Raw genomic sequence first — 25,016 nt, forward strand, 5'->3', positions numbered from 1 at the left:
GGTTCCCCTAGGGTTATGCAATATAATATCTGCATGTATTTCAGTCACAATTCTCTTATTATGAGTAAAAACGGAGTGCCCTGACTTTTAGAGAATATAAACAATATAAATGGAGCTACTTTAAAAAATGGAGCCAGAGCTGCCATGCCAGAGGAACTGCCTTACACATTTAATACCTCAAACCTTGGAATGTTAAAAACAGGGCAAAAATCACTTTTAGACTGGGCCTAAGCAACCTTATTTCCCAAAGTACTATTTGCAAAGCTAACGAGAAAGCAGTTATTGTGACTAATGGACTGAAAATTAAAAAAAAAACATTGTTTAGAATTAACATCACTATGTTATCTTATGTGCACCAATAGAAATGCCTTCCTTGTATTGATGTAATTGTTCCCTTTTCCCTTCTTATAAATGCCCAGTTGCCTTTATCTACTATTCAGAACATTATTTGGACTTCTGCCTGAATGAGTGATTCCCAGCTAGTTATTCTTTGATCTCAAATAAACATTTGCTGGCCTTTCCTTTTGAAAGTCCTTTTTATTTTCAGGTTAGCAAGAGGAGCAGTCAGGTGTAGTCAAAAACAAGACTCATTGAGCCAAATACTGAAACCAAGTTACAAGGGCTTGCCTGTTGTGTCGGTTTGGGTACTGCAGGAAGCAGAAGCCAAGATGGAAGTAAGTATAAGAGATTTATTGAGGGGAAACACCTATGAAGGATTACAGGAAAAGGGAACAAGAGTAGGTGGGGAGAGCCTCAGACAACAAGGAAGTTCTGACATCTGTGAAGGGAGAAAGGGAAGGCAGGAAGCCTCGTTAGGAAATCTGGGCCAGGTTGATGGGGAGTCCAGGACAATGCTTGCTTCATAGAGGAGTCTGGCCTTGGGCAGAAGTGGTCCAGCTCCCGTACACCTTACTTAGTCATTGCCTGGTTGTAGCCCAGTGATAGCATGGACCTGGTATAAATGCTGTGTCTGATTCCCAAGAAGTGGCTGCCAGGAGCTGTTGGCCATCCACACTCCTCACACTGATTTTCTTGAAAAGTGAGCTGGGCGGTGCTTTCCCAGGAGTGCCACACCTGTGTGCTATGAATTAAACTCCCCTGAAGGAAACACCAAGGAGCCGACTACATGAGATCAGCAGTCAGTGACTATAACTGCCTCCCATATCAACACAGCCCCGTACGATTGCTTTCAAACCTTGCATTGGTTTGGGCTTATTGAAAGTGTCAGCTCACTGAGTTAAAGATATGTTTTCCTGAAGAGGGATGGGTGAGGTATTTCCCCATTTATTTTTCTACCGTGGCCACATTTAAATTGCTATAAAGAAGTTATTGTGGAAACTGCTCCCAAACTTGCAAGATAAGAGGTAAAAATGGAATACTTTGTTGACATGCAAAATTATTAATTTTGTGACCAATTTTTAACAAACTCTCATGATCTGGTTCTTCTGAAACCATTAGGGGCTCTCTTGAATCAAAGGTGGACAGGCAAGTGTTTTGGTGTTACATGCTAGTAGCCCTGGACAACCGTGAGAACACCACAAGTGACAATCATGGAATGAGTCTAGGCACTTGGTGTTTTGTTGTTGTTGTTTTTTGGAACAAGCAAAGTAGACAGTGACATTGTAGTCTCTGGTTAAATCTGGTGAAGCTGATTGCAAACTGCTATGCACCTGCAAACAGGTCCAGGTTGGGAAGGTGGTTATTTTTATGCCCTGCTATTCTGCTGATGTACTCTCACCTGATTGTTTGAAGATTAACTTGCTGAGCTCTTATTTATGCAAAGCAGTTTCCCTATCTCCTCTTGCCACATTCTATCCTTTGAATCTTGGGCTGGATAGTCCTTTCGACAGAAAACTTATTTGAAAAACTTCTACCTATCTCTGCTCATCTTTACCTGCCTCTTCTACCATCTCTCCAACTCACTTCGTCTGCCCACGGACTCTTTCTATCTCAACAAAGCTCTGAAATAGCTCTGTCATGATTTCTGCTTTTGGTGCTTTTCTGCCTGGCAATGCTTTCAACTTGCTTCTCTCAGGCCTTAATCCCAAAGCCTTATTGAAACACTTTTCAAAGCTGCTTCCAGTAATTAAGTGGATACAACAAGAAGAGGTGACTTGACTTGAGGAACGAGAGGTCAGAAGTTTTGAGTTACTGATTTGGGATCCTTGTTACCTCGCTTTCTGATGAGCAGCATTTCACTTCTCCTTTGTGAATCAGTCTTTGTCAGTTACCTTCACCAGGAATTGTGTTATTGCAGATCTTTCTTGTATGGTCAGCTCCATTATATCATTCAAGTTTCAGCTTAAATATAATGTCCTCAAATAGGCCTTAAGTATTTCCTAGTGTCATTTTTCTCTAACATCATTCTCTGTAGCATTACCATCTGTCTTCTTCAAGCACTTTCGATCTGCAAGTGTTGTTTGTTTTTTTTTAAAAAAAAGATTTTAAATTGATTTTTAGAGAGAAAAGAAGGGGGAGGGGAATATGAGAAGGAAACATGATTGGCTGTCTCCTGTATGCCCCCTACTGGGGATGGAGCCTGCAACCCTGGCATGTGCCCTGACCAGGAATCGAACCAGCAATCTTTCAGTACACAGGACAACACCCAACCACACTGGCCAGGGCTATCTGCAATTGTCTTAATGTTTCCTTGATTATTTTGTTTCCTCCTAAGAGCTTTAAGACCCAAGAGAGCTGGGGCTTGTCTGTCTTGTCCCCATCTATATTCCCCATTCCTGGCATATAGAAGATGCTCAATAAATATGTGTAGAATGAAAAGAACTGTAAAACTTAAGCATCTGGACCAAACGATCTTTAAGGGTATTTACAGCTTTAAGATGAACATTGTCAAAAATATGTAAGTGAAAAATCAAATTACAACAACCATTGCAATAAAATACTGAATACATACAGTGTGTGTGTCTACTTATGCTGCCAAGTTCTTGGCTGTGTCATAGTATTGGTTTTCTACCGTTTGCAATGGAGTGTGAAGTGAGTTTCTGAGCTTCATAAAAAAGTATCTAACAAATATATCAGGTAGCTATCTAAATAGTAAACCGCCGTATCATAGAATTAGAGTGGAATCGTTTTAGATGACAACTTCTTCAGTTTACAGGGATGGAAACTAAGGCCTAGAGAACTAAGGCATGTTTGGACACTTGGAACCAAATACAGTGCTGCTTGTCAGTGAGGAACACATACACCACTCCCACTTCCGTATAATCATTATTAATAGCATAGCAATATTTCACGGTTGAACCAGTGGTTCTGCAACTTGAGCGTGGAGGATGTGTTGAAGCACAGATTGCTGGGCCCCACCCACAGAGTTTGCGATTTTCTGTAAGGTCGGAGGGTTGCGGAAACCCGGAAAGTTTAAGATCCACCGTACCCACCTTCACACACCTACTCTCAGTTTAAAGGCTGCGCGTGGCGCGCAGAGAACTACGAATCCCGGCGTGCCCCGCGCACAGTGGGAGGGGTGTCGGGCACTTCCGCCCCACGCAGCGCCGCTGCCCCGCGTCTCGACGTGTCACCGGCAGCGCCGCGGCAGGGGCTGGAGCCGGAGCGGACTGGGGAGTTCTAGGCGGCGGCAGCGGCGCGTCCGGCCCGGATCTGCCCCGGTGCGGAAGTGTCCCGGGGTCCGTGGGGAGCAGGAGAGGGCGGCGCGGCCCGGCCCGCGCGCGGCACGATGTTGAACATGTGGAAGGTGCGGGAGCTGGTGGACAAAGCGTGAGTATCCGGGGGCAGTTGTGGCCAGGCCCACGCGGGGGAGGGGGAAGGTGAGGGGAGCTGGCCCTGTGCACGGCGACCCGTGTCACGCCCCCCCGCCCAGCCCGGCCATCATGGCGGCGGCCCGCTCGCTCCGGGGCCCAGTCCTCCTCCCGATCGGCGAGGCTGGGAAGGGACTCTTCCTCCTGGCCCCCTCCACCCCTCTCCAGGCCTCCTTCCCGGTCCCTACCCCCGCCCTCCCAGGCGCAGACCCTTTGGCCGGGGAAGGGGGCGGGGCTGGCGGAGCGGGTCACTGCCCCGGCGGCGGAGGGCCGCCTTGGCCGCAGGCTGTGCGCTCTGCCTCCTGGGCTGCGGGGGAGGCCGGAGGGTGGGGGCGCAGTGCTCTGGCCCTGTGTCCCGCGGGGTGCGGTGCAGAGTCCTTACGCCTGGTCGGGATAGATCCTTCACCTTGCTGGGTTTCTTTTGCTTCCTGATGAGCCTGCAGGTGGAGTGGGTGATAGGTGTAACAAGTGGCCATTGTGGTCAGGCTGGAGGAGTTAAAATCGAGAGGGGACTCATCCTTCCTTTTCTAGCACCAGTGAAAGTAGCTCACCACATAACTTCTTGTGATTCTTTTCCTGTTTCAACACTACAGTTTTGGAGGGCCCCTCGTTTCATAAGGTTTAATTAACGTGTCATTAAGAGATTTCCCCTTAAAAAAATAGAAAACAGCCCAGGTTTATATCTTGTTGATCTGCTTTAACTTCCCTGACAGGTAAAATGACTATTGGTTGATTTCCAGTAAGACGTAAATGATAACTTTAGTATCTTACTACACTGAGAAAACTTGAACATTTAGATTGATTATATCAGTTATAACAGGGCTTACGTCAGACCTGCTAGGCAGGAAATAAAGTTAAAGAATTTAACCAGTCTCTTACTTTTGGGTATGCGGTAAGTGTGGTGACGAACAGTTCATTTGTGTCACCCATCCCAACTAAAATTAGGAAGTGTAGGTGGCAAACTGTTAGGCTTCCTGACTCCAGAAAAAATTATTCATATTGGCTGTGATAATACATCAGGTTCCTGAGGTTTACTTCAGGAAGAAAAATATACTCTTTCAAAAACATAGAACTTAGAGTTAGACCAAATTTTCTATGCTACCAAGAAGGCATACTGATCACCTAAACAGCACAGTTTTTAAGAGTTGGTTCAAACGCTGTAAACCTGACAAGTTACAGTAATTCACCTCAAGTGCCCCAGTGTTGTCAGGTGCAGTATGAAAATAAGGATAGATTCTTACCTTAGAATGCTAGAATTAAGGTCTAAGAGATTAGATAACGCAGTATGTTTAGATCAGTATATTTTTGATAACTATAGCAACTGTTCTGCATTGAGAATGATAAATAAGCCCTATGTTTGAAAAGTGATTTGCTTTAATAATTTTCATTTATCAACTTCTCATTTGACCATTAAATGGGCTTATTTTGCTGTTTATGTACTTGCTTCCCAAAGATAAAATACTGTTTCTTTTCCAGATCCAGGTTCATTGGTTGTTTTTTCATATGTGGTGTAAAGACTAGGGTACTAGCTTAGACAGTTTTTAAAAGTCCAGAAGTTTCTAAGAAGGAGAACAGGGAAAAAGCCCCACTAAAAAACACCTTGTTATCTTAGAGGATTAAATTTATGGTACTCAAAAAATTTGAAGAGGCTGTACATTTTTCAGGAGATAGAAATCAAGATGATATTCCTGCTGCTGGTGTTCATTTCGTTGTATGTTTCATCACCTGCCTTACTAATCTTCCAGTGCTTTAGGTTAAATTTGCCACATAATAGAAGAGCTATTGTTGAAAAATAACTTCTACCTTTGTAAGACCCAATTTAGAACGGAGACTTGAACCAAGTTATTCAAGAACTTGTAAGAATGTTGCCACCAGGGGCTTTTGAAAGCTTTTGTGGGTGTCTGACACATGATGTTAAGTTTAGAACATAATGTTATTTTATTGATGAATACTGGGGATTTAATTTTCATCTTTCCCTGGCAGGAGAGAAGAAGTTCTTCCCCAGAAATGTAAGCATCTTACAGAACCAATACCTGTGGCACTGTCCAGTTAGACTGTTCACCTTAAAATGCTATTAATGGAGGTGAAATGGATCCATAGAATGGCCGCTCTGATTAGCAAGGAGATAAGGTGATCAGGAAACTTGCAAATGAGGAAACAATGAAGTGATTAAGGACTGCTCTGAGAACTCATAGAACGAAGGCTTACCTGGAAAGGACATTGGTTTGGGGCTTGGGGCACTCAGTTCAGATTCTATCACTGGCTTTTAGATTAGTTATATGTATGATTTGAGGCAGAATCACATGACTCTCCAAATCTTATCTGAAAAATGAGGGATTGGCTTAGAGTAGGACTTTTTTCAACTTTGCTATTAGGAGACATGAATTTCCACCACACGAAAAAACTGGTACTAGTATTTCATAATAGCAGATAAATTTTGGAAAGTCATTATCCTCTTGAGACAGTTTTGGCTAAAAAAGGACATTTAAAAAAAAGAGTGATGATCAATAAATATTCTATGTAAATGCTTTATGCAGTAAGTAAGTGCAACATATGACTCAGGAAAACTAGGACTTTTATTTAGTGTATATCCTTACCCAATGAGGTCTACTTCAGGAAGAAAAATATACTCTTTCCAAATGTGTTTCCTGGAGCTAATACTGTTTGATCCAATATGGTGGCAGTTCTTAAGTGTAATGATATATTTCAAATACTGGCTTTTGAGACCTTTAAGACTTACAGAAGGTGTGGAGATATTTTCCACGATTGTGGCACCTCCTGGTGGTATTAAATGTTCTGTTTTGCAGAACATTGTAGAACTGAGGAAAAGCAGATAAAGCTATAAATCAGCAGAACTTGGAGTGCCAGTTTCCTCCCATTTGTACTCAAGTTGCACAAAAGGCAGCTGTGGCAGGAAAGGATAAGTGGTACCACTCCCACCAACTAGGATTAGCTTAACCATTGCTATCCTGTGGCCTGTCTCCCTTTATTTGAGGTTGTAATAAAATTGGATACTTTTATATTTTGTCATGCCATTCATGGTATAAATAGAAAGTTGCTGTACTTTTGTGTGTTTTTTTCAAATTTTGGAAACGGTGACATGGTATAGTGGTAGATCAAAACTGCTACTTTTTGTTCAAGCCTGGCTAATCCTTTTGTTTCATCTCAGGGGTAATATTAATTAACTAGAGGCTCGGTGCACAAATCCATGCATGGGTGGGGTCTCTTAGGGTGGCCTGTGGGGATGGGGCCCCAGCTCATGCCCCCAGCCTGGCACCCCTCCATGGCCTGGCACTGTCCCCTCACCTGTTCTACCATCCTGCCTGCAGGATGATCAGTTGATGCGGAGCCCCTCTCCCATCTCCCACCCCCCGCACCGCCACCACTGGTCGTGGCCGTCTGCAGGGTGATCAACAGTGCAATTGGGTCCCCACTCACATCTGCCTTAGCCTGGCTCTGCCTGCTCACCTGCTCCACCATACTGCCACAGTCCAGCTCTCTTCGGAACCCATTGGGGTCAGCAGTGCCTTCACTGCCGGCCGCCATGTTCCATGCCGCCACCTGGTGGTCATAGCAAGAGGTCAAACTACTGGTCAAACAATTTTCATATTAGGCTTTTATTATATAGGACTAGAGGCCTGATGCACAAAATTCGTGTAAGGGGCTTGGCCCTCACAGCTTGGCCTTTGCAGCCATGGTGGCTTGCCTCGGCCCTTGCAGCCCCAGCTTTGTCCGGGAGGTTATCCGGCTGTCTGGTCTAATTAGCATGTTATGCTTTTAATACTATAGGATGGTAAATCTATTTCAACAGTGGCTCTTATTCTTGTTATGATAGTGATTTCAATAGTGCTGGCCAAGGTCCTAAGGCAACTGCTACAAATAGTCCATTTGAAGTTACTCTCTTAAGCATAGTTTGCATTTTCTGTCGGTAAGTTGTTGTTGTTGTTTTGTGTTTTGTGCAAGTTTTTAGTTCTTAAGTGTTAAATAATGTAATAGAGATGTAGAAACTACTGTTCTCATCAGGCTGACCCCAGAGGGAGAACCTTTTGCTTTTATAGAAAACTAGAGGCCCGGTGCATGAATTCGTGCATGGGCCGGCTAGGGTGAGGGCCCGCAAGCAGTTGGCTGGCCAGCCCCACCCCTGATTGGGTTGGGAAGGCCAACCAGGCGGGAGGGGGTGGGGGGTTGGTGGGGAAAGGTCCACAGGCTGTTGGCAAGCTGGCCCCATCTCTGATCGGGGTCAGGGCTGGCGGGGGAGGGGGGTCCCCCCAAACGGTGTTCATGGACAGTTGGCAGGTTGGCCCCACCCCCTAGTCAAACTCCAGGTCGAACAGGGGACAATTTGCATATTAGCCTTTTATTATATAGGATAGTTCAATCATTTCAACAAATAGGACATTTGCTGTTTATTGGATTAGTGCTGTATTTTGTGAACTTGCAAAGTAAAATATCTGCCTTAAAGAAACTTGCCACTACAACCCTAGCTGGCTTGCTCTGTGGTTTGATGTTGGCCCGAGGACTAAAGGGTCAAGGATTCAATTCTGGTCAAGGGCATGTATGCCCAGGTCGGGGGTCTGGGTGCATTCAAGAGGCAACCAGTCGATATGTCTCTTTCACATCAATGTTTCTCTCTCTCTTTCTCTCCCCCTCTCACTCTCTAAAAATCAATGGGAAAAATATCCTTCAGTGAGGATTAACCAAAGAAGCTTGATACTACAAATGTGCCACACCTTGAACTTACCAACTGTTTTTGCTTTTCTTTCAGTTTTCCCTCTTATTTTTCCTATCTTATCGCTAAATCTCTGTTCAGTTTGCTTCTTAGAACTTGAAAGCAAAGGTGATTGTCAGCTTTCTGTCTTCCCATATCAACTTTTCTTGAACCAGTTGTAAATAATTGTTATTGCTGAAACAATAATTTAATTATCCTTCTTCTTTTCTAGTAACTGGACAGAAGTAGATAAGAATTTAATTCCAAAGAAAGATTAGTTTAATTTATCTTCTGCCAGCATTTCTTAGGAGTGATTTTCTGTAGTTTAATCTATTTAGTACTACGCCAAGATGCTTTTTAAAAGCACTTAACTGCCTTGTGTTCTCCTGAACCCTCTTTAGTGTTAGTTTACTTAAAGTTTTTCATATGTTTACTGATATATCCTCTTAAAAGTACTTGGCCGCCTTAAGTACTTCTTAGTAGTACTCCTAGTTTTTACAGTATAGTTTTTAGGCAAAACCTTTTCTTTGTTCTTGGGTATTTTCTTATTTCAATATTACATTTCCTTTAAGAAGAATATAGGCAGCTTAAATAACATTTTTTAATCTTGAAATTTTGTTGTTTTATCTTTTATATTATATCTAGACTTCATATCCAATTGGTATTTATATGTTTGTTAGCTTTTATTATGCAAAATTTCAAATATATCAGAAAATGGAGGGATTATCTGTGTACACATGAATAGCTTCAACAATTTGGGCAATCATGCTTCATCTGTACGTCTACCTAGCACTCCCACTTGATATTATTCCAAAGCAAATCCTAAACACCTATCATTTCATCTATAAATTTATCAATCTCTAAAAGGTAAGGAGCCATCTTTTTTTAAAAATCCTAACCACAATCTATGTATATAAAACCCTAAGTCACTGAACGACCATTGACTGGTCACTATCACTGCACTGACCACCAGGGGCAAGATGCTCAATGCAGGAGCTGCCCCCTGGTGGTCAGTGCACTCCCACAGCGGGAGCGCTGCTCAGCTGACTGACAGGTGGCAGGCACCGGGCTCATGGATGGTGAGCGCAGCTGTGGCAGTGTGAGCCTCCTGTATCTGTGGCAGAACAGGTGCAGCGGGCCAGGATGAGCAGGAGTGGTGCAGCTCCTGGCAAGGCTCAGACCTCTCCCTAGCCGCCTGCCTCTTCGTGCACTATTACATCCCCTAAAGGGTCCCCAATTGCGAGAGGATGCAGGCCAGGCTGAGGGACCCCACCAGTGCATTTGTGCACTGGTGTCTAGTACCATTATAGAATCTTTTAAAAATGCTGATTACTTAATATCAAATGTTCAGTCAGTATCCATTTTTTAATTGCTTTATAATTCCTTTTGTGATGTTTCTGGCTAATGGATATATCTCTTGATTCTCTTGATCTGTAGGTTCAGCCTCTACTTTTCTTCACTCTCGAAGTTTATTTGTTGAAGAAATATGGTTATTTGCATTGCCCTTGGTCTGCATTTTACCAACTGGACCTCCATGGGGTTATTTAAATGTTTCTCTAACCTCGGTATTCTCTATAAATTGGTAATTGTCTCTAGTTATTTTGATCAAATTCAAGTTCCAATTTTTGGAGAACAAAACTACCTCATAGATTCAAAGTACATTTTTATACTTGTAATGAGTCTTATATACAAAGTTAACTCTTTTCAGCCTCAGCTAACATTACTTAACACTTGCAACAATATATTTAACTGTTTAAACTTCTTGTTTAGTTTAATCATGTGTTTGTCCTTTTTAAAAAAATATATATTTTATTGATTTTTTACAGAGAAGAAGAGAGAGGGATAGAGAGTTAGTAACATTGATAAGAGAGAATCATCTATCAGCCGCCTCTTGCACGCCCCCTTCCGGGGATGTGCCCGCAACCAAGGTACATGCCCTTGACCGGAATCGAACCTAGGACCTTCCAGTCCGCAGGCCGACGCTCTATCCACTGAGCCAAACCGGTCTTGGCTGTTTGTCCATTTTTGTGGTAATTTCCTAGCCATACATACTCTCCTACTATACATAGGCACCTACAAGTATATTTAATAGATCTGGGAAATAGTTTGTGATTCAGAGATCAGAGATCAGAACTGGATTGAAATTATATCACATCCAGTAGTAGTAGTAGGTCTACTAAGAAACAGCACTGGAACAGTATCTCTCAATGTCTTCATCCATAAAAAGGAAATATTTATTTTACAGAGTTCGTGTGAAGATTAAATGCATGTGAAACATGTAGCATACTACTACAAGAAGAACTGTGTCCTAATCCATAGATCATTATTTTCAGTGGCTACTCTTCACTTGAGTAGACATCTAAACCTATATGTAGGAAAGCTCATTAAATATCTGTTGTGTGTGTCCTGTGGTTGTGTTTACCAAATCATAAATGCTTTTACTTTAACATTGTAAAGCATATTGCAGAAATTACTCCTTTGAAAGACATATTGAGGAATAAAGTCTTTGGAAAGACGTATTGCTCAATCTGTTCATTTTTGTTTAGTTTGTTTTCTGTTTCCTCAAGATTTTAAAGATACTGCTAACATCTTTAAAATGTAAAAAGATTTATTTTTTTGAAGGGAAATTGAAGTTGACCATTTATCCTTAAAGAGACTGAACAATATCAAGAAAAAGAGCCCTCTAAAATATTATATCAAATTCATGATCTCTGACGATAAGGTGAGCAGTATATGCAAAGAAAGCACATTGCAGAAAGGGCTTTCCAAGTATTCTATCCAATCTCTCCAACCAGCAAGAAATTCTTTTGGCTTACTAGAGCTCTTTAGCCTGAAAATTAAATACAGATAAAAGAACATGGCATGTTGGAACCAATTTATAGCTATTTATGAGTTGTGGATAGATTTAGCTGATGAATTATTAAATATGAATGATTTTGTTACTGTAGAGCAATAGATAGGCATGTTTTATACTTAAGAAAAGTCTAGTTAGCCTTTTTGTATATGAATTTTGTTTAGTTTCTAAACTCTTAGTCTTTAATTCTAATTTTTTTAAATAACTTCTGAATAAAAACATTATGTGGTAAATGTGTATGCATGCTTTTAAAATGTTTCACTCAGCTGGCTGGTGTGGCTCAGTTGTTGAACAAAAAGACTGTTATTCCTTAGATTCGTTCTAATTTTAGTGGCTATTTTATTATATCCTTAAAAACTAGAATTGGGATGGATCTATGATGCAGATTAAACTTATGCTGTACTCACTTTTTAATACCTTGGATATTTGATCTGCTTGTCCCTTGGATATTTAATCTGCTTGTGGAGCCAGTTTAACGTAGGATGCCTCACTGTCCTTTCTTAAAAACAAACAAAAAAAAAGGATTTATTAAAAAAAAAAAGTAAATAACCTGTGCAAGCGGCCTTACACAACTGTCAGCAATAGGAAAGATTATTTCACAATTAAACTTACAGATAAAGCAATGTGAGTCTGAAGCTGCTTTAAGTACAGAGTAAGAGTGTTTTGGGTTGTTGAATAGAAATAATGTTCCTATTTTTTTTTTAAAATAGACCTTGGGAGCTCAGGCTTTTATTTTTTTTTTAATTTATTTTTTTAATGTATTTTATTGATTTTACACAGAGGAATTGAGAGGGCCAGAGAGTTAGAAATGTTGATGAGAGAGAAACATCGACCAGCCACCCCCTGCACACCCCCCACCGGGGATGTGCTCGCAACCAAGGTACATGCCCTTGTCCGGAATCGAACCCGGGACCTTTCAGTCTACAGGCTGACACTCTATCCACTGAGCCAAACCAGTCCCGGCAGGAGCTCAGGCTTTTAAATTTTATTAGAAATTGCAGTTGAGGAACTGACACTTGAATTGATAATGATATACAGTTGAATTTGTAATGAATGGAATTTGCAAAACAACTTTTAAAAATATATTTTTTAATTGGTTTCAGAGAGAGGAAGGAAGGGAGAGGAAGAGAGGGATGGAAACATCAATGATAAGAGAGAATCACTGATGGACTGCCTCCTACACACCCACTTTTGTGGTTTGAGCCTGCAAGTAGTCCTGGGCATGTTTCCTGACCAGGAATCGAACCGTGACGTCCTGGTTCATGGGTTGGCTCAACCACTGAGCCATATTGCCAGGCACAAAATAACTTTAAAATATTTTATGCTAAATATTTGGCTAAAAGTTTTTCTAGCAAGTGGAAATTGGTATTCTGGTTATGTAGAGTAATAAATATGCTGTTACTATTATATCTAAACTAGAGGCTTGGTGCACAAAATTTGTGCACTGGGAGGGGGTCTCTCAGCCCAGCCTGCACCCTCTCACATTCTGGGACCCCCTCGGGGCATGACTGCTGCCAGGATCAGCCTAAGTTGGCAGGTGGACATCCCTCTCACAGTCCAGAATCCCTCTCGTAGTTCGGGACTCCTCGCTCTGTACTGCCTGCCTGCCTGCTCTCTGCTCTTTACTGCTCAGCTCGCTGCTCCCTAGCGCTTCCTCAGAGGCAGGAGAGACTCCTGCCACCACTGCTGTGCTCACCAGCCGTGAGCCCGGCTTCTGGCTGAACCGTGCTTCCCGTGTGGGAGCGCACTGACCACCAGGGGCCAGCTCCTGTGTTGAACATCTGCCCCTTGTAGTCAGTGCACATCATAGCCGAAGGTCATTCCGCCATTGGGTCGATTTACATATTGGGGTCTTATTATACAGGATGTAACATTTTGCTAGTTTTTATTCACTTGTCATTAAATATGGTAATATGTTACTGTGTTACATGAAAACTTTATAATAGAATAATACTAAGAGCTTCATTGAGGATGTTTTTGGCTTAGTTGACTGAAATGTTTAACTTTTATGATTTTTTTACTCATAAATACTTAGGACTGGTTGACATGTGAACATAGTTCGGGGGAGGTGGTTGTTAGTGTCCCAAAACAATTAGATTTGCATTTTTTATCCAGTAGGTCCCCCCTATCTGTGGGGTATATTTTCCAAGACCCTCAGTGGATGCCTGAAACCATGGATAGTACCCAACTGTTACATACTCTGACAAAAATACAGTGCAAAGTACTTTTTTGTTATACTCAGTTTTCTTTTCCTTTGATGATACAATGCCTATGTGATGAGATGGTTGGTGTGAGCTGAATGATGTAGATGTTGTGAAGTAGGATTAGGCTACTATAAGGGTTACTTTAACACAACAGGATAACTGAAATGGCTACTAAGTGACTAACGGATGGGAAGTGTATACAGTGTGAAGATGCTGGACGAAGGGATGATTGACATCCCAGGCTGGACAGAGCCAGACAGCACAAGATCCCATCATGCTACTCAGAACACTGAGCAATTTAAAACTTACAAAATGTTTATTTATAGAGTTTTCCATTTAATATATTTTGGACCATGGTTGAACACGCAGTGAAAATGAAGAAAGCAAAGCTGTGAATAAGGAGGACTACTTTATTACTGTTTCTTTAACAATATCTTAAATGTAAAATAAAATGACATTAATTATAAAAATCAGGTAAGCCTAAATTTCATAATTGCTTAACTGATAAATGTCCTTTGCATAAAAAAGGACGCATTCTATATGTAAAAGCATCTAAACTCTTTGATGCTTTAATGGAGGAATGATTGCACTTGAGAAAAGTAGTTGTTGCCTAATTTGACACTAAAATAAATGTTCTCCAAACTGTAAAGTCAAGAAAATGACAGTTCAAAATGAAAGCGAAATAAACCAACCAACCTTTTCATGAAGATTAATTTTGCTCCAAGTTACATGTATTTCTTAAACAGATTTAAAAATTTTTTTTATTCAGGTAAGAGTCATGGAATATAAAATTAATCATTTTAAAGTATTAAATTCAGTGGCATTGAGTCTTTCTTACTATGTATTGAGATTTTTTTGAATAATTTTTTATTTGAAATTAAAGTTTTAAAAATAATAAAGAGAACACCTATATATCCTATATCTAGATTCACCAATTTAACAGCACAGTATCAGGTTTAGATTTAAAATTGAAGCAATAATTTTATCTCTGTAGTCCATATTCTGATTTCTAGTACAATATAGGATTTTGTCCAGGGTTAGGTATTCTATTTAATTGACATGATTATTTAGTCTCCTTTAATGAAGAGTTCCTTAATTTTTTTAAAAAAATCTTTCATAACATTGATATTTTTGAGGATCATAGGCCAGTTATAGAATATTCCTCAATTTAGGTTTAACTGATGCTTCTCAGCTTATGTATCCTGAGCTGGAGCATTACATTAAGTAATCTTGTGTCCTTTTTTGTAGGAAAACAATGTATGTCCCTTCCTAGTCATTTTAATTGTGAATACCCAGTCAAGTTATTATATGGTCCCTCCACTTACAGTTTTTCTCATTGCACCTGATAAGCAATCTGTGGGGAGATATTCTGAGACCTTTCCTAATCAACCCCCAGAAAAACAACTGTTGTTTCTTGCTTGAGCTAATCTTCACTGTAATGGTTATAAATGGTAATTCCCCATGTCTAAACAATGTTTCTCTAACAGGTAGTTTCTCTGTAAGGCATAGCACAACCTTCTTATGCTTAGAAACACTAGACAGCACTTCAGCACTAGGGTTGGGGGCATCTTAAACAGTGAAATCACCAAGAAAAAGCACAGTGCAAAACATGGCACTAAATAGACCAGGGAAGGGACACTGGTTTATAATATGAGAATGGAAAGAAGGCAGAGCATCACCTTTGGGATCCCACCTCAGCTGGGAATGTGTATGAGGGATGACTCAAATTTTTTGCTGCTCTATACATGTTCACAGTGACCATGAAAGCATTGAATGTTAATTTGGGAGTTACAAAAACATTTTAGTGAGCAAGCAGATTTTCAAATATGGAATGAAGTTTAAAAATGTTTTAAATACCAGGGGGGAAAGGGTACAAAACGTAAAGCAGATAAGATTTAAGATAGGAAACTAAAGATCAAAGAGATTTTTAAAAAAATATATCTATATATTTAAAAGCCTAATATTAAAAGTGTCCCCTCAGGAGTTCAACCAACTGGGAGTTCAATTGCTCACTGTGACGTGCACTGAGCACCAAGGGGTGGCGTGGAACAAAGGAAGGGCCCGGCCGGTGGCCAGCAGCTAGGGAAGGGAGGCCCCAGCTGGCAGCCAGCAGCTGCTAGGGACCCTACCCATGCACAAATTTCATGCACTGGGCCCCTAGTGATAAAAATAGATGTAAAGGAAAATAAAAAGTGGAAAGCCAGCCAACAGAAAAATAAAAGATGAAAGGAAAAGCTATTAGGTAAAAAAGAAAAAATATACAGGGGTAGGCAAAAGAAAGTTTATAGTTGTGAATACCCAAAATAGTTTATTTTTGTACTAGAGGGCAGGTGCACAAGATTCTTGCATAGGTGTGGTCCCTAGGTCTGACCGGCGATTGAAGCACTAGTGTCTGGCATGGAAGGGCAGGTCCCAGCTGACCTCTGGGCCCTGGGCAGCACCTGGGCCCCCGGGTGCCCCCCTCTGCCCTAGTCATGGCACCTGAGTCTCCATGCAGAGATGCAGTGAGCGTGGCCGGATGCTGTGGGCCATGGCACAGAGTGAACCTCTGGGTCACCCAGCAGCACCACCCGGACCAGCTCCTGTGCAAACCCATGGGAAGCCCAACCACCCTTGCGGTCCCAGCGGCTGCAGCACGGCTCACTGGGAAGAGGTCACGCAGATGCAGGGTGGGCTCCTCACGGGTGCCTGAGCTTGGGGGCTTTCCCGACACACGGGCCCTGGTGTCTCCGGGGACGGTAGCAGGGGGAGTGAGAATGAGCTAGGTAGACACCCAGCATTCTCTCCATACCTCTGTACCCATCATCCCCGCCCCCATGTAGCCGGTGAGAGGTCGCAGTGCATTGCTGACGCCCACCACGTTCTGCGCCGTCCCCTGGTGGTCAGCACACATCATAGTGAGAGGTCGAACTCCCAGTTTCCCCATTGAATGACCACTCGAGGGGACAATTTGCATATTAGGCTTTTATTATATAGGATTGTTATTAACTTTTGTATTATTTATTTGTATTGCAACTGGGGACCTACTTTTGCCCATTCCTGTACTGAAAACTAAAAACCAAAATGGTGAGATGAAAGGTATAAACTACCTTTTTTGAAGTTTGAAAAACAAGGCAATTTTAAAAAATAATATATCTATCAAAATAGATTTCTGGGGACACTTTCAAAATCTCCAGAGAAAAGATGTGTTGTCCTCAAAGTTTTAGAGACTCACAATGCACATTAGAAGAGTAAAGTCTCTGAGAATTGTTGCAGAAATAAAGTTGCCTTTGTTTTTCTGTAATCTTTCCCAAAACTCACCATGCAATCCTTTTCTCACATGACACCTGTTAATATCTCCCAGAGTATTTTTCACCAAAGGATAGAATACTGTTTTAGAAGAAAATAATGAAAATCTTAAAAGTTACAGAAATACATGACAGAAAATAGAAATGAACCCATTGGAAATAGAAAACAGTTCTGGCTTGAGGCTGGCATTCCTGGGGAATAGTCCTCTGTTCTGGCAGCCCTGTTCTGCTGTGAGCCGAGGGGCAGAGACAATTGGCACTGCCTTCTGGCCTTCCCTCCAAAGTTGTCTTTTCAGAAAGCTTTTATCTGTGCAGACAGGGCACTGATATAACATACCAGCTGCTGAGCCAGGGACTAGAAGCTGATCCTCAGCAGAATTAAATCAGCCCAGCCATAGGATACTTCCTTAGCAAGTCAAGGGGAGTTTTATGCACAAGTGCTGTTTTTCTTTCCTTTTTTTCTTTTTTTTTAAAGGACATTTTTTTTTCATTGTATAAATGTTTTTATGGTTTTTATTCCTTTTAGGCTTCATCCATATACTCATGTGTATTTATATGGTTGATAGTGGTTAGTGTTCATACAATTTTGTGTTGTGAGAGCTCTTTTTACATGACCATGAAAGGAAAAGCATTTCCGAGTCATGGTTGTCTTTGCCTGTTCACTTGCTGCAATGTCCAAGCACCATTCCTGTCACATTTTGGAAGCAGCTTTCATCCCGCTTCCCTGAACCATACAGGTCTTCTCTTTGCTAGGCATACAACACTCTGACCCCTCTCCCAATCTTACTGCCTGCCACCAAAGTGCTTCTGAAAAATAACTCCTTAGCATCATGGGACTAGCTTATGTCGGGATAGCTTCTTGTGAGCCATCATCTGCTGTCCAGGTTATGATAGCAGCAGGACCTGTGCTAGAGGGGAGTGGGAGGACTTCTGCATAAATCATCTTGGCCTTGGACATTCAAACATTTCCTAGTATATGTGTGTTCTTGCAGAGGAAACAGTACACAAACTGGGTATCATGGCCCTTCCAAAACCTTTTTGTTCAGCTAGATACTGCCTGGAGTGAGTTAGCATAGACCTTATTTTTGGCATTTTGAAAGTTCAGAATTCAGCCCCTTTAGATATTCTTAAATTGTAAATACAAAATTCATGCTAGATAATTTCCCTTCCTATTAGAATAGAGTTAGTCTTTGTTTTTGGCATAATTTGCTTTGGTAGGTGTGATCCCAATGGTTGACATCAGTGAATCCAAAGAAGTTAGATGCATTTTATCAGATGATTTCAGATTACCACTAAAATAGAAAGTGCTACTTAATGTAAAATAAAAACCTCACTGTGGTGTGCTAAGATTAAGGAGCGTGAATTTTAAAATACAAACTTTTTTGTGCTGAGGCTTGTATTAATAGACTAGAGGCCTGGTGCATGGAAATTCATCCACTGGGGGAGTGGGATCCCTCAGCCCAGCCTGCCCCCTCTCACAGTCCAAGAGCCCTCAGGGGATGTCCTACTGGTGACTTAGGCCTGCTCCCCTCTGGGGACTGGATCTAAGCTGCAGTCTGGCTTCCCTGTGCAGGAGGCCACCAGGATGATCAGGGGAAGGTGCTGCCCCCATCACTCTGCTACTGCTGTCCCTCAGCCCTCACAGCTGCCAAGATGTCTTCATCAACATTGACTCCAGTCCCTTCACCACAAAAAAAATGACAACTTTCTTTAGGCATTTTCAAGATGTCTCTTTCATAGAATATGACCTTCCTCCCTGAGGATATTTTCCCATTGATTTTTAGAGAGAATGGAAGAGAGGGCAAGACAAAGAGAGACATCAATGTGAGAGGGACACATCGATTGGTTGCCTCCTGCATGAGCCCTGACCTGGGCCTGCGGTGCAGCAGCTGCGGGGGTTGCTGATCAGGCCCTGCCTTTCTCTCCGGGCCTCACAGCAGGAGCAGGAACAGGTAGGCAGAGTCCCCTGACCAGGCCCTCCCCTGGCTGATCAGGCCCTTCCCTGGTGCAGGTAGGCAAAGTCCTCTGGCATGGCCCCTGGCCGGGCCATGGTAGAAGCCTGTGAACTTCCATGCACCTCAGGACCTCTGACACAGGTGCACAGAGGCCCCCACCTCGGCCCTGTCCCCATTGCTGCAAGTCCCTGCCCACCCGCACCTTCTATGCATGCAGCCTGCTGATTGGTCATTACTGTGACTGCATCCTGGACAATTTGCATATTCCTCTATTATAGATGCTTTGTCCTGTGTCTCAGGGATAACTCATTGCTAGCTCTTTGGCCATTTCTTTGTCATAAAGTCATTTCTGCCTTGCTGTATATTTATGTCTTCAAAATCTTCATTTTAGTTTCTACTCTGTGGGTAAGATAGGTTGCTAGTACTGGAAGGTTTTGTAACAATGAATGAGATGTGGGTAAGTATTATGCCAGTCTAAGGGGTCATATAAAGAATATTTTCAAACTAAAAGTAATATCTACTGGCAGAAAAATAACCATGTTGGCTAATGCTTTACACATATAATTTCATTTCATCTCTAAATACATAGTAACTATCTTTCAGAAGAAGAAACTGAGATACAGAGTGGGTGATTTTTCCAGGGATCAGACAATATTCGGGCCCTATTAATTTCCTCATAAATTATTGATCAATATTAACTTGCTTTTACATAAAATTAGCCATAAAAGATGAAGCAAATTATGAAAATACATAAATGTGCAACATTTTCTTCTGGCATGGCCTTGGATTTTAGAACTGTTCCTACGCGGCAGCTGATCGATGATTCTATCTCATCAATGTTTCTAACTCTGTCCCTCTGAATTCCTCTCTGTGTAAAATCAATAAAATATATATTTTTTAAAAAAAAATAGAACTGTTCCTAGAGTCAAGGCCCATTTTAATTTCTGAAAATGGGTTATTTTACTTGGTATTGCTAACCACTTAAGTAGTAAGGAAAGGGAAGTTGTACCGTTTCTTCCTCTCTCAGGTCATGATTTAGTTGTGTACATCAGGATGTTTTTCTTGGCTTATTTCATTCATATCGTTTTCCTTGCACATCTGTTGTATAAACTATAAAACTTATTTCCTTGAACATTTGCCAGTTTAAATCACACTTAATAGTGATGAAGAGGTCAGTATCTTTTGGGAAACAATTAAATTACAGACTTTGAGGGGCAGAAATCCAACTACCATCCTGGTTTAAGTTTTTTGTTATTATTTTTTTTTTTAGATCAATTCTTATATTTTTTGAGTCATTGAAATAATTATATGTGGTTGCTAGTGTTTCCCAAAAGATTTCATGTTAGACTATAAACATTTAGTGACCTTTTATGTAAATGAGATATCTTAGTTATTGCTTCTATATGTTTTTATCTTTTAGTGGTCAATTTATATATACATTCTACTATGGTACATAGTTTGCCATTTGAAACTAAATATGGATTGTTGACTTCTTAATGATTATTCGTTTTATGTAATCCTTTTTTTAAAATCTTTTTATTGATTTCAAAGAGGAAGGGGAGATATAGAACCATCAATGATGAGAGAGAATCATTGATTGGCTGTCTCCTGCACGCCCCCTACTAGGGATCAAGCCCGCAACCCGGGCATGTGCCCTGGCTGGGAATTGAGGTTCATAGGGGGAGATATATTTATATGACAAGCAATATATATATATTTGACAAGCAACAGGAACGGCAGAATGACTGAAATGACCAGTCACTATGATGGGCACTGCAGTGGCCAACTGTCCAATGGGGGCCCTGATCGCTTCCCCCAACCTCCTGTGGCCTCTCCCCCAGATCGGCCCTTCCAACCCAGCCAGGCAACCTCCCGCAGCCCTTCCCTGGCTGGCCCAGCCCTGATCGTTCCCCATGGGGTGAGCCGGCCAGACCCCACCTGTACACAAATTCGTGCATCAGGAATCTAGTAAATTTGTAAGATTTATTCTGTTAGTTACATTTTAGGACAATTTTGTACTTAAATGATGAACATATCAGTTTTTGTGACTCTCAGAAGTTTTATATGTATCTGGTTAGTTTGGACCCATGCAAACTGATATTGAATTAATACTGGGAATTTTCCTAGAATGTCAAATGAATTCTTCTGTAAGCAAGAGACTGAGTACTTATTTCTTTAATGCACAATTTGAAATTGTGTGGATTTGGAATGTTGATTTTTAAGCTTGAAATATTTAGATAAAGATACCATTTGGAATACTGGTAATCTACAATGGCTATTTTTAAATATTAGAAGAGAAAGTATGTTATAAATAGGTTAACATTAGTTACTGAAAAGTTCTCAGATTAAATTCTTTTACATCACATTTCCTATGAAACAGTTCTCCTTTTTAAAATACAGATTTTTAATAGATTTTTCTGTTCAAAGTTTTGTCAAGTAAAGTAACTTGATATTTCATCATTAGTGAGTTGTGAAATAAGCAGAAAATGGGGAATAAAGAGGAAGGCTAAAGTGAACATTAATAATTTATAGATTGAAGAATCACCCAACCCTCAACTAATTGAACTTGGTCTAAGTTCACACAGCCATAAAGCATGTGTGTAGAGCTTGAGGATGGTAAGTTTTAGCAGTTGGCATTAACAAGGATAAAATCCACAATTAAAATTATTACTTATATTTGTAAAACTGCTAATTGCTTCCGCAGTTCTTTTACAGTTTACTTTTGTTCATCATAAACCCTAGTAAATAGGTAGGACAAAATTAAGAGTCCCCAGTGAGATTATTTAACTCCAGACAACCCAGCACCACTCACTCACTGGATCTTTAAAAGCAATTGTTCAGTATTGCTTAAAGGTAAAATCTTCAGGACATGATCAGTTTGTATTCTTTACTGGTAATATATATATATATATATATATATATATATATATATATATAGAGAGAGAGAGAGAGAGAGAGAGAGAGAGAGAGAGAGAGAGGGAGAGAGAGAGAGAGAGAGAGAGAGAGAAGGCTAATATGCTAAGTGTCTCTACTACTGTCCTACTGGTTGCTATGACACACACTGACCATCAGGGGAAAGACATTCAACAAAGGAGCTGCTGAGCTGCAGTGACTTGGCAGCTGTGGTTCTCGGGTACTCATCCCAAAACCAGAGAGGAGGGAGCCCAATTCTTTGTGGGGTCCTGTGATGACCTTCCGCTGTGGGTTATGTTGTTGCTGGGGCACTGTCGGCCCTGTATCTGCTTTACTGCACGCTTGTGTTTGCGTTCCACACCCTATTTGACAGCAACTTTGCAGAGTGCCCTCTTGCACTCGGGACCTCTAGGGTCCAGTTTTGGCCCAATCCCCGCAGGCCAAGCAAGATACCCCACCTGCTGGAGGGACCTTGCTCACTCGCAGACTTTGGGGTGGAGGGGCGCGCGCACGGGAGGTTGGCTCCAGGGTATGTTGGACCTTTCTCACCCAGTCCCGCCAACCAGCCACCTTCTAGTTAATTTTCTTTCAATGTGCACAAATCCGTGCACTGGGTCACTAGTTTCTTTTTTTAAAATATATTTTATTTATTTTTTACAGAGAGGAAGAGAGAGAGATAGAGAGTTAGAAACATCGATTTGAGAGAGTCATCTATCAACTGCCTCTTGCACACCCCCTTCTGGGGATATGTCCGCAACTAAGGTACATGCCCTTGACCGGAATCGAACCTGGGACCCTTCAGTCCGCAGACCGATGCTCTATCCACTGAGCCAAACCGGTTTCGGCTACTAGTTTCTTATAATTTTGTTTATGAAATAGATTGAAGACCTTTGTTTGAATTTTGTTTTAAAAAACTAATGAGAGAGCCCCCTCTAGTGTCTGAAATATCCATTTTAAAACATTTGTGTCAATCATGGGAAGTTTTAGGGAATAATTAGCTTTTTTCCTTTCACATCTGGACATAATTTTTTTAACTTTTCTTTTTGGAGGGAGGGAGGGTTTTTCCTTTTTTTAAAAGGTCACTGGAATTATGGGTAGGGTGTGTATTGAGGGCAATAGAAAACTTGGGAAAGGAAAGATTAAAAAAATGCCATTTTTACCTTTTTAGAAATAGTTATTTTTGAATGACTTGGAATAAGGCCAAACTATACAGTGTTTTTCTTTTTTGTTTTAGTTTACATTTGTTTCTGAATTGAGTGAGTCTTAAAAATACTTTGTTTTGAAATTCTTCGTGATTAGATCTCATATTAAGAGAATTCTTTCTAGTTTCTGAAAGTTTTAGTGGAAAATGTCTTTAAAATAGAGCCTGCTTCTCTTCATGGAAGTGTTCTCATTTTGTTATTTTTTTGTTATTATCGTTGCCATATCTTTCTGTGATATACTTTATAACAATATTAATGGCAAGTGTCATTTTACATAGTTCCCATTGTTTTTTGAACCAATGAAATAAGGAGATTTTTAAATTTTTGGCTCTCTGCCACCTCTCCTTCTAAACACACAATATTCAAACCCACGGGCCTTCAGCTAAGAATTTTGTGAAGGGTTATGGAAACAGGACCTTTCTCATTTGACCCATGGGCTTTTGTAGCTTGAACAAGGAAAGTAGTGTTCTGAAAGCAACAGCATTTATGAAGGCTCTAGTGAAAATATTTCAGGAGTATGGACTAAGATTAACTTCTTTAATCTTGTTCTCAAACAAATTAAACAATGCAAACAGATTTCAAGCGCATTCTTGGTAATGAAATGCTTGAATGAACTATAATCCTAATTGCTATTGTTCATTCCCACAGCTGCATTTTGACACTTTTAACTGCCTAAGCCACACATTCTTCAGCCAGTAGGACAAACAAAAGCATTCTGAAATCAATTATTTTGTGGCATCTTAAATTACAAATCTGTCATTGGTTGCCTTGATTTTATTTTGGTGCCATTGTTGACAAAATTAGGAAAAAAATATGGCTATTCCTTTTATACATAAAATTATTGTCAATAGAATCATTAGTGGATTTTTATGTAAATTCACTCACTAATAGTATTAAATTTTAAATGAGACAGTGGAAATTGTGTATTTTATTTTAACCCCAGGGAAATAATTTGTATTTATTTTATTACATTAATTAATATTTTCCAGGATTTAAAAGAAAATAATAGTTTTGCTTTTCCTTGGTAGAACAGTATTTTGAATGTAAATCTAGAAGTCGGGTTTATTCTGTGATTTGGCAAGTCATAATTATGTGCATAATGGTTCCTTTAAAATTTGTCCCAAAACTGTTTATAACTAGTCTATTCCTTCAAAATAAATTGAAGTGTTTTCAGTAAATCTGAAGTTTATATTTCTTTATGTTTTAGAAAGATTCGATTGCCAACTTTAATCAAACCTTGCATATTTTAAAAGCAAAATTGTTTGATGGCTGAAAAACTATATAGCAAAAGTTGATCTATTTAAGTAATAAATAGAAAAACCAAATTCTGATTTCTCATTATTTCTAAGACTTAATTTTAAGTGAGAGATTTGAATTACCATATTCATTGTCATCTATTGTAACAATTACTTAGTAACAATTGGAGCTTTTAGATGTCGGATTATTGTGTGTCACATTTTCAAAGTATTTCTTTACTCCTCAGCATATCTTTGAATTCTTAATTCCATAAGCATGTGAAATTGCTTTAAATATCAAGCAGTTTTGCCATCTAATATTTTAAATTTAAGGTACTCTTTAAAGTTAATCATTTTTTATAAAAATATTTAATATTTTACAATTCTAATAGGTGATTATTATCTTTAAGAATAAAAGCATAATAGCTAACATATTAAGCACTTCCTATGTTTCAGACACTGTGCTAATAAGTACCATTTGATATGCTTCCCTTTGAATTAGTAATCTCTTATTTATCCTAATTTTGCATTTGAATAAGATGAGTTAGAATTAAAATAGTTTTGTCAGAGGTTACGAAGTGATTGGAATGTGATCTTTCTGACTCTTAGAAGCCATGTTCTTGACCACTACGAAGTCTAAGTGAAAGTTAAATGATTATCACAAAATCTCCTGATGGATATACTGTAGCCATTAAAGGTGTGGATTACAGTGACTATATAGTGAGGTTCAAAATGTATATGATAAGTGAAAAAGATTAAGTGTTTACAGTTAAATATTCAAAGTGAGAGTGTTATCTCTTATTTATTATTGCTTTTTAAAAAATATAAATAATGTTCAGCTGTTATATAATTTTGTCAATTAATTTCCAGAATTTCTGTAAGCCAGAA

The 25,016-nt window shown here is 40.2% G+C and overlaps 1 protein-coding gene across 4 annotated transcripts in view; it reads left to right on the forward strand.

Annotated features, from left to right (window-relative positions):
* Positions 1–3,501: 3,501 nt before the first annotated feature.
* CLINT1 (clathrin interactor 1) overlaps positions 3,502–25,016 on the forward strand; it is a 48,323-nt gene continuing 26,808 nt past the window's right edge. For all 4 annotated transcript variants that reach the window (XM_084884481.1, XM_084884482.1, XM_084884483.1 and 1 more), the window contains exon 1: positions 3,502–3,729. In XM_084884481.1, the coding sequence (XP_084740607.1) occupies positions 3,689–3,729 (41 nt within the window). In that variant the 5' untranslated portion in view covers positions 3,502–3,688. The remainder of the gene's footprint in view (positions 3,730–25,016) is intronic.

This window comes from Pipistrellus hanaki, assembly GCF_964339955.1.
Source record: "Pipistrellus hanaki genome assembly, chromosome: 5".
NCBI lineage: Eukaryota > Metazoa > Chordata > Mammalia > Chiroptera > Vespertilionidae > Pipistrellus > Pipistrellus hanaki.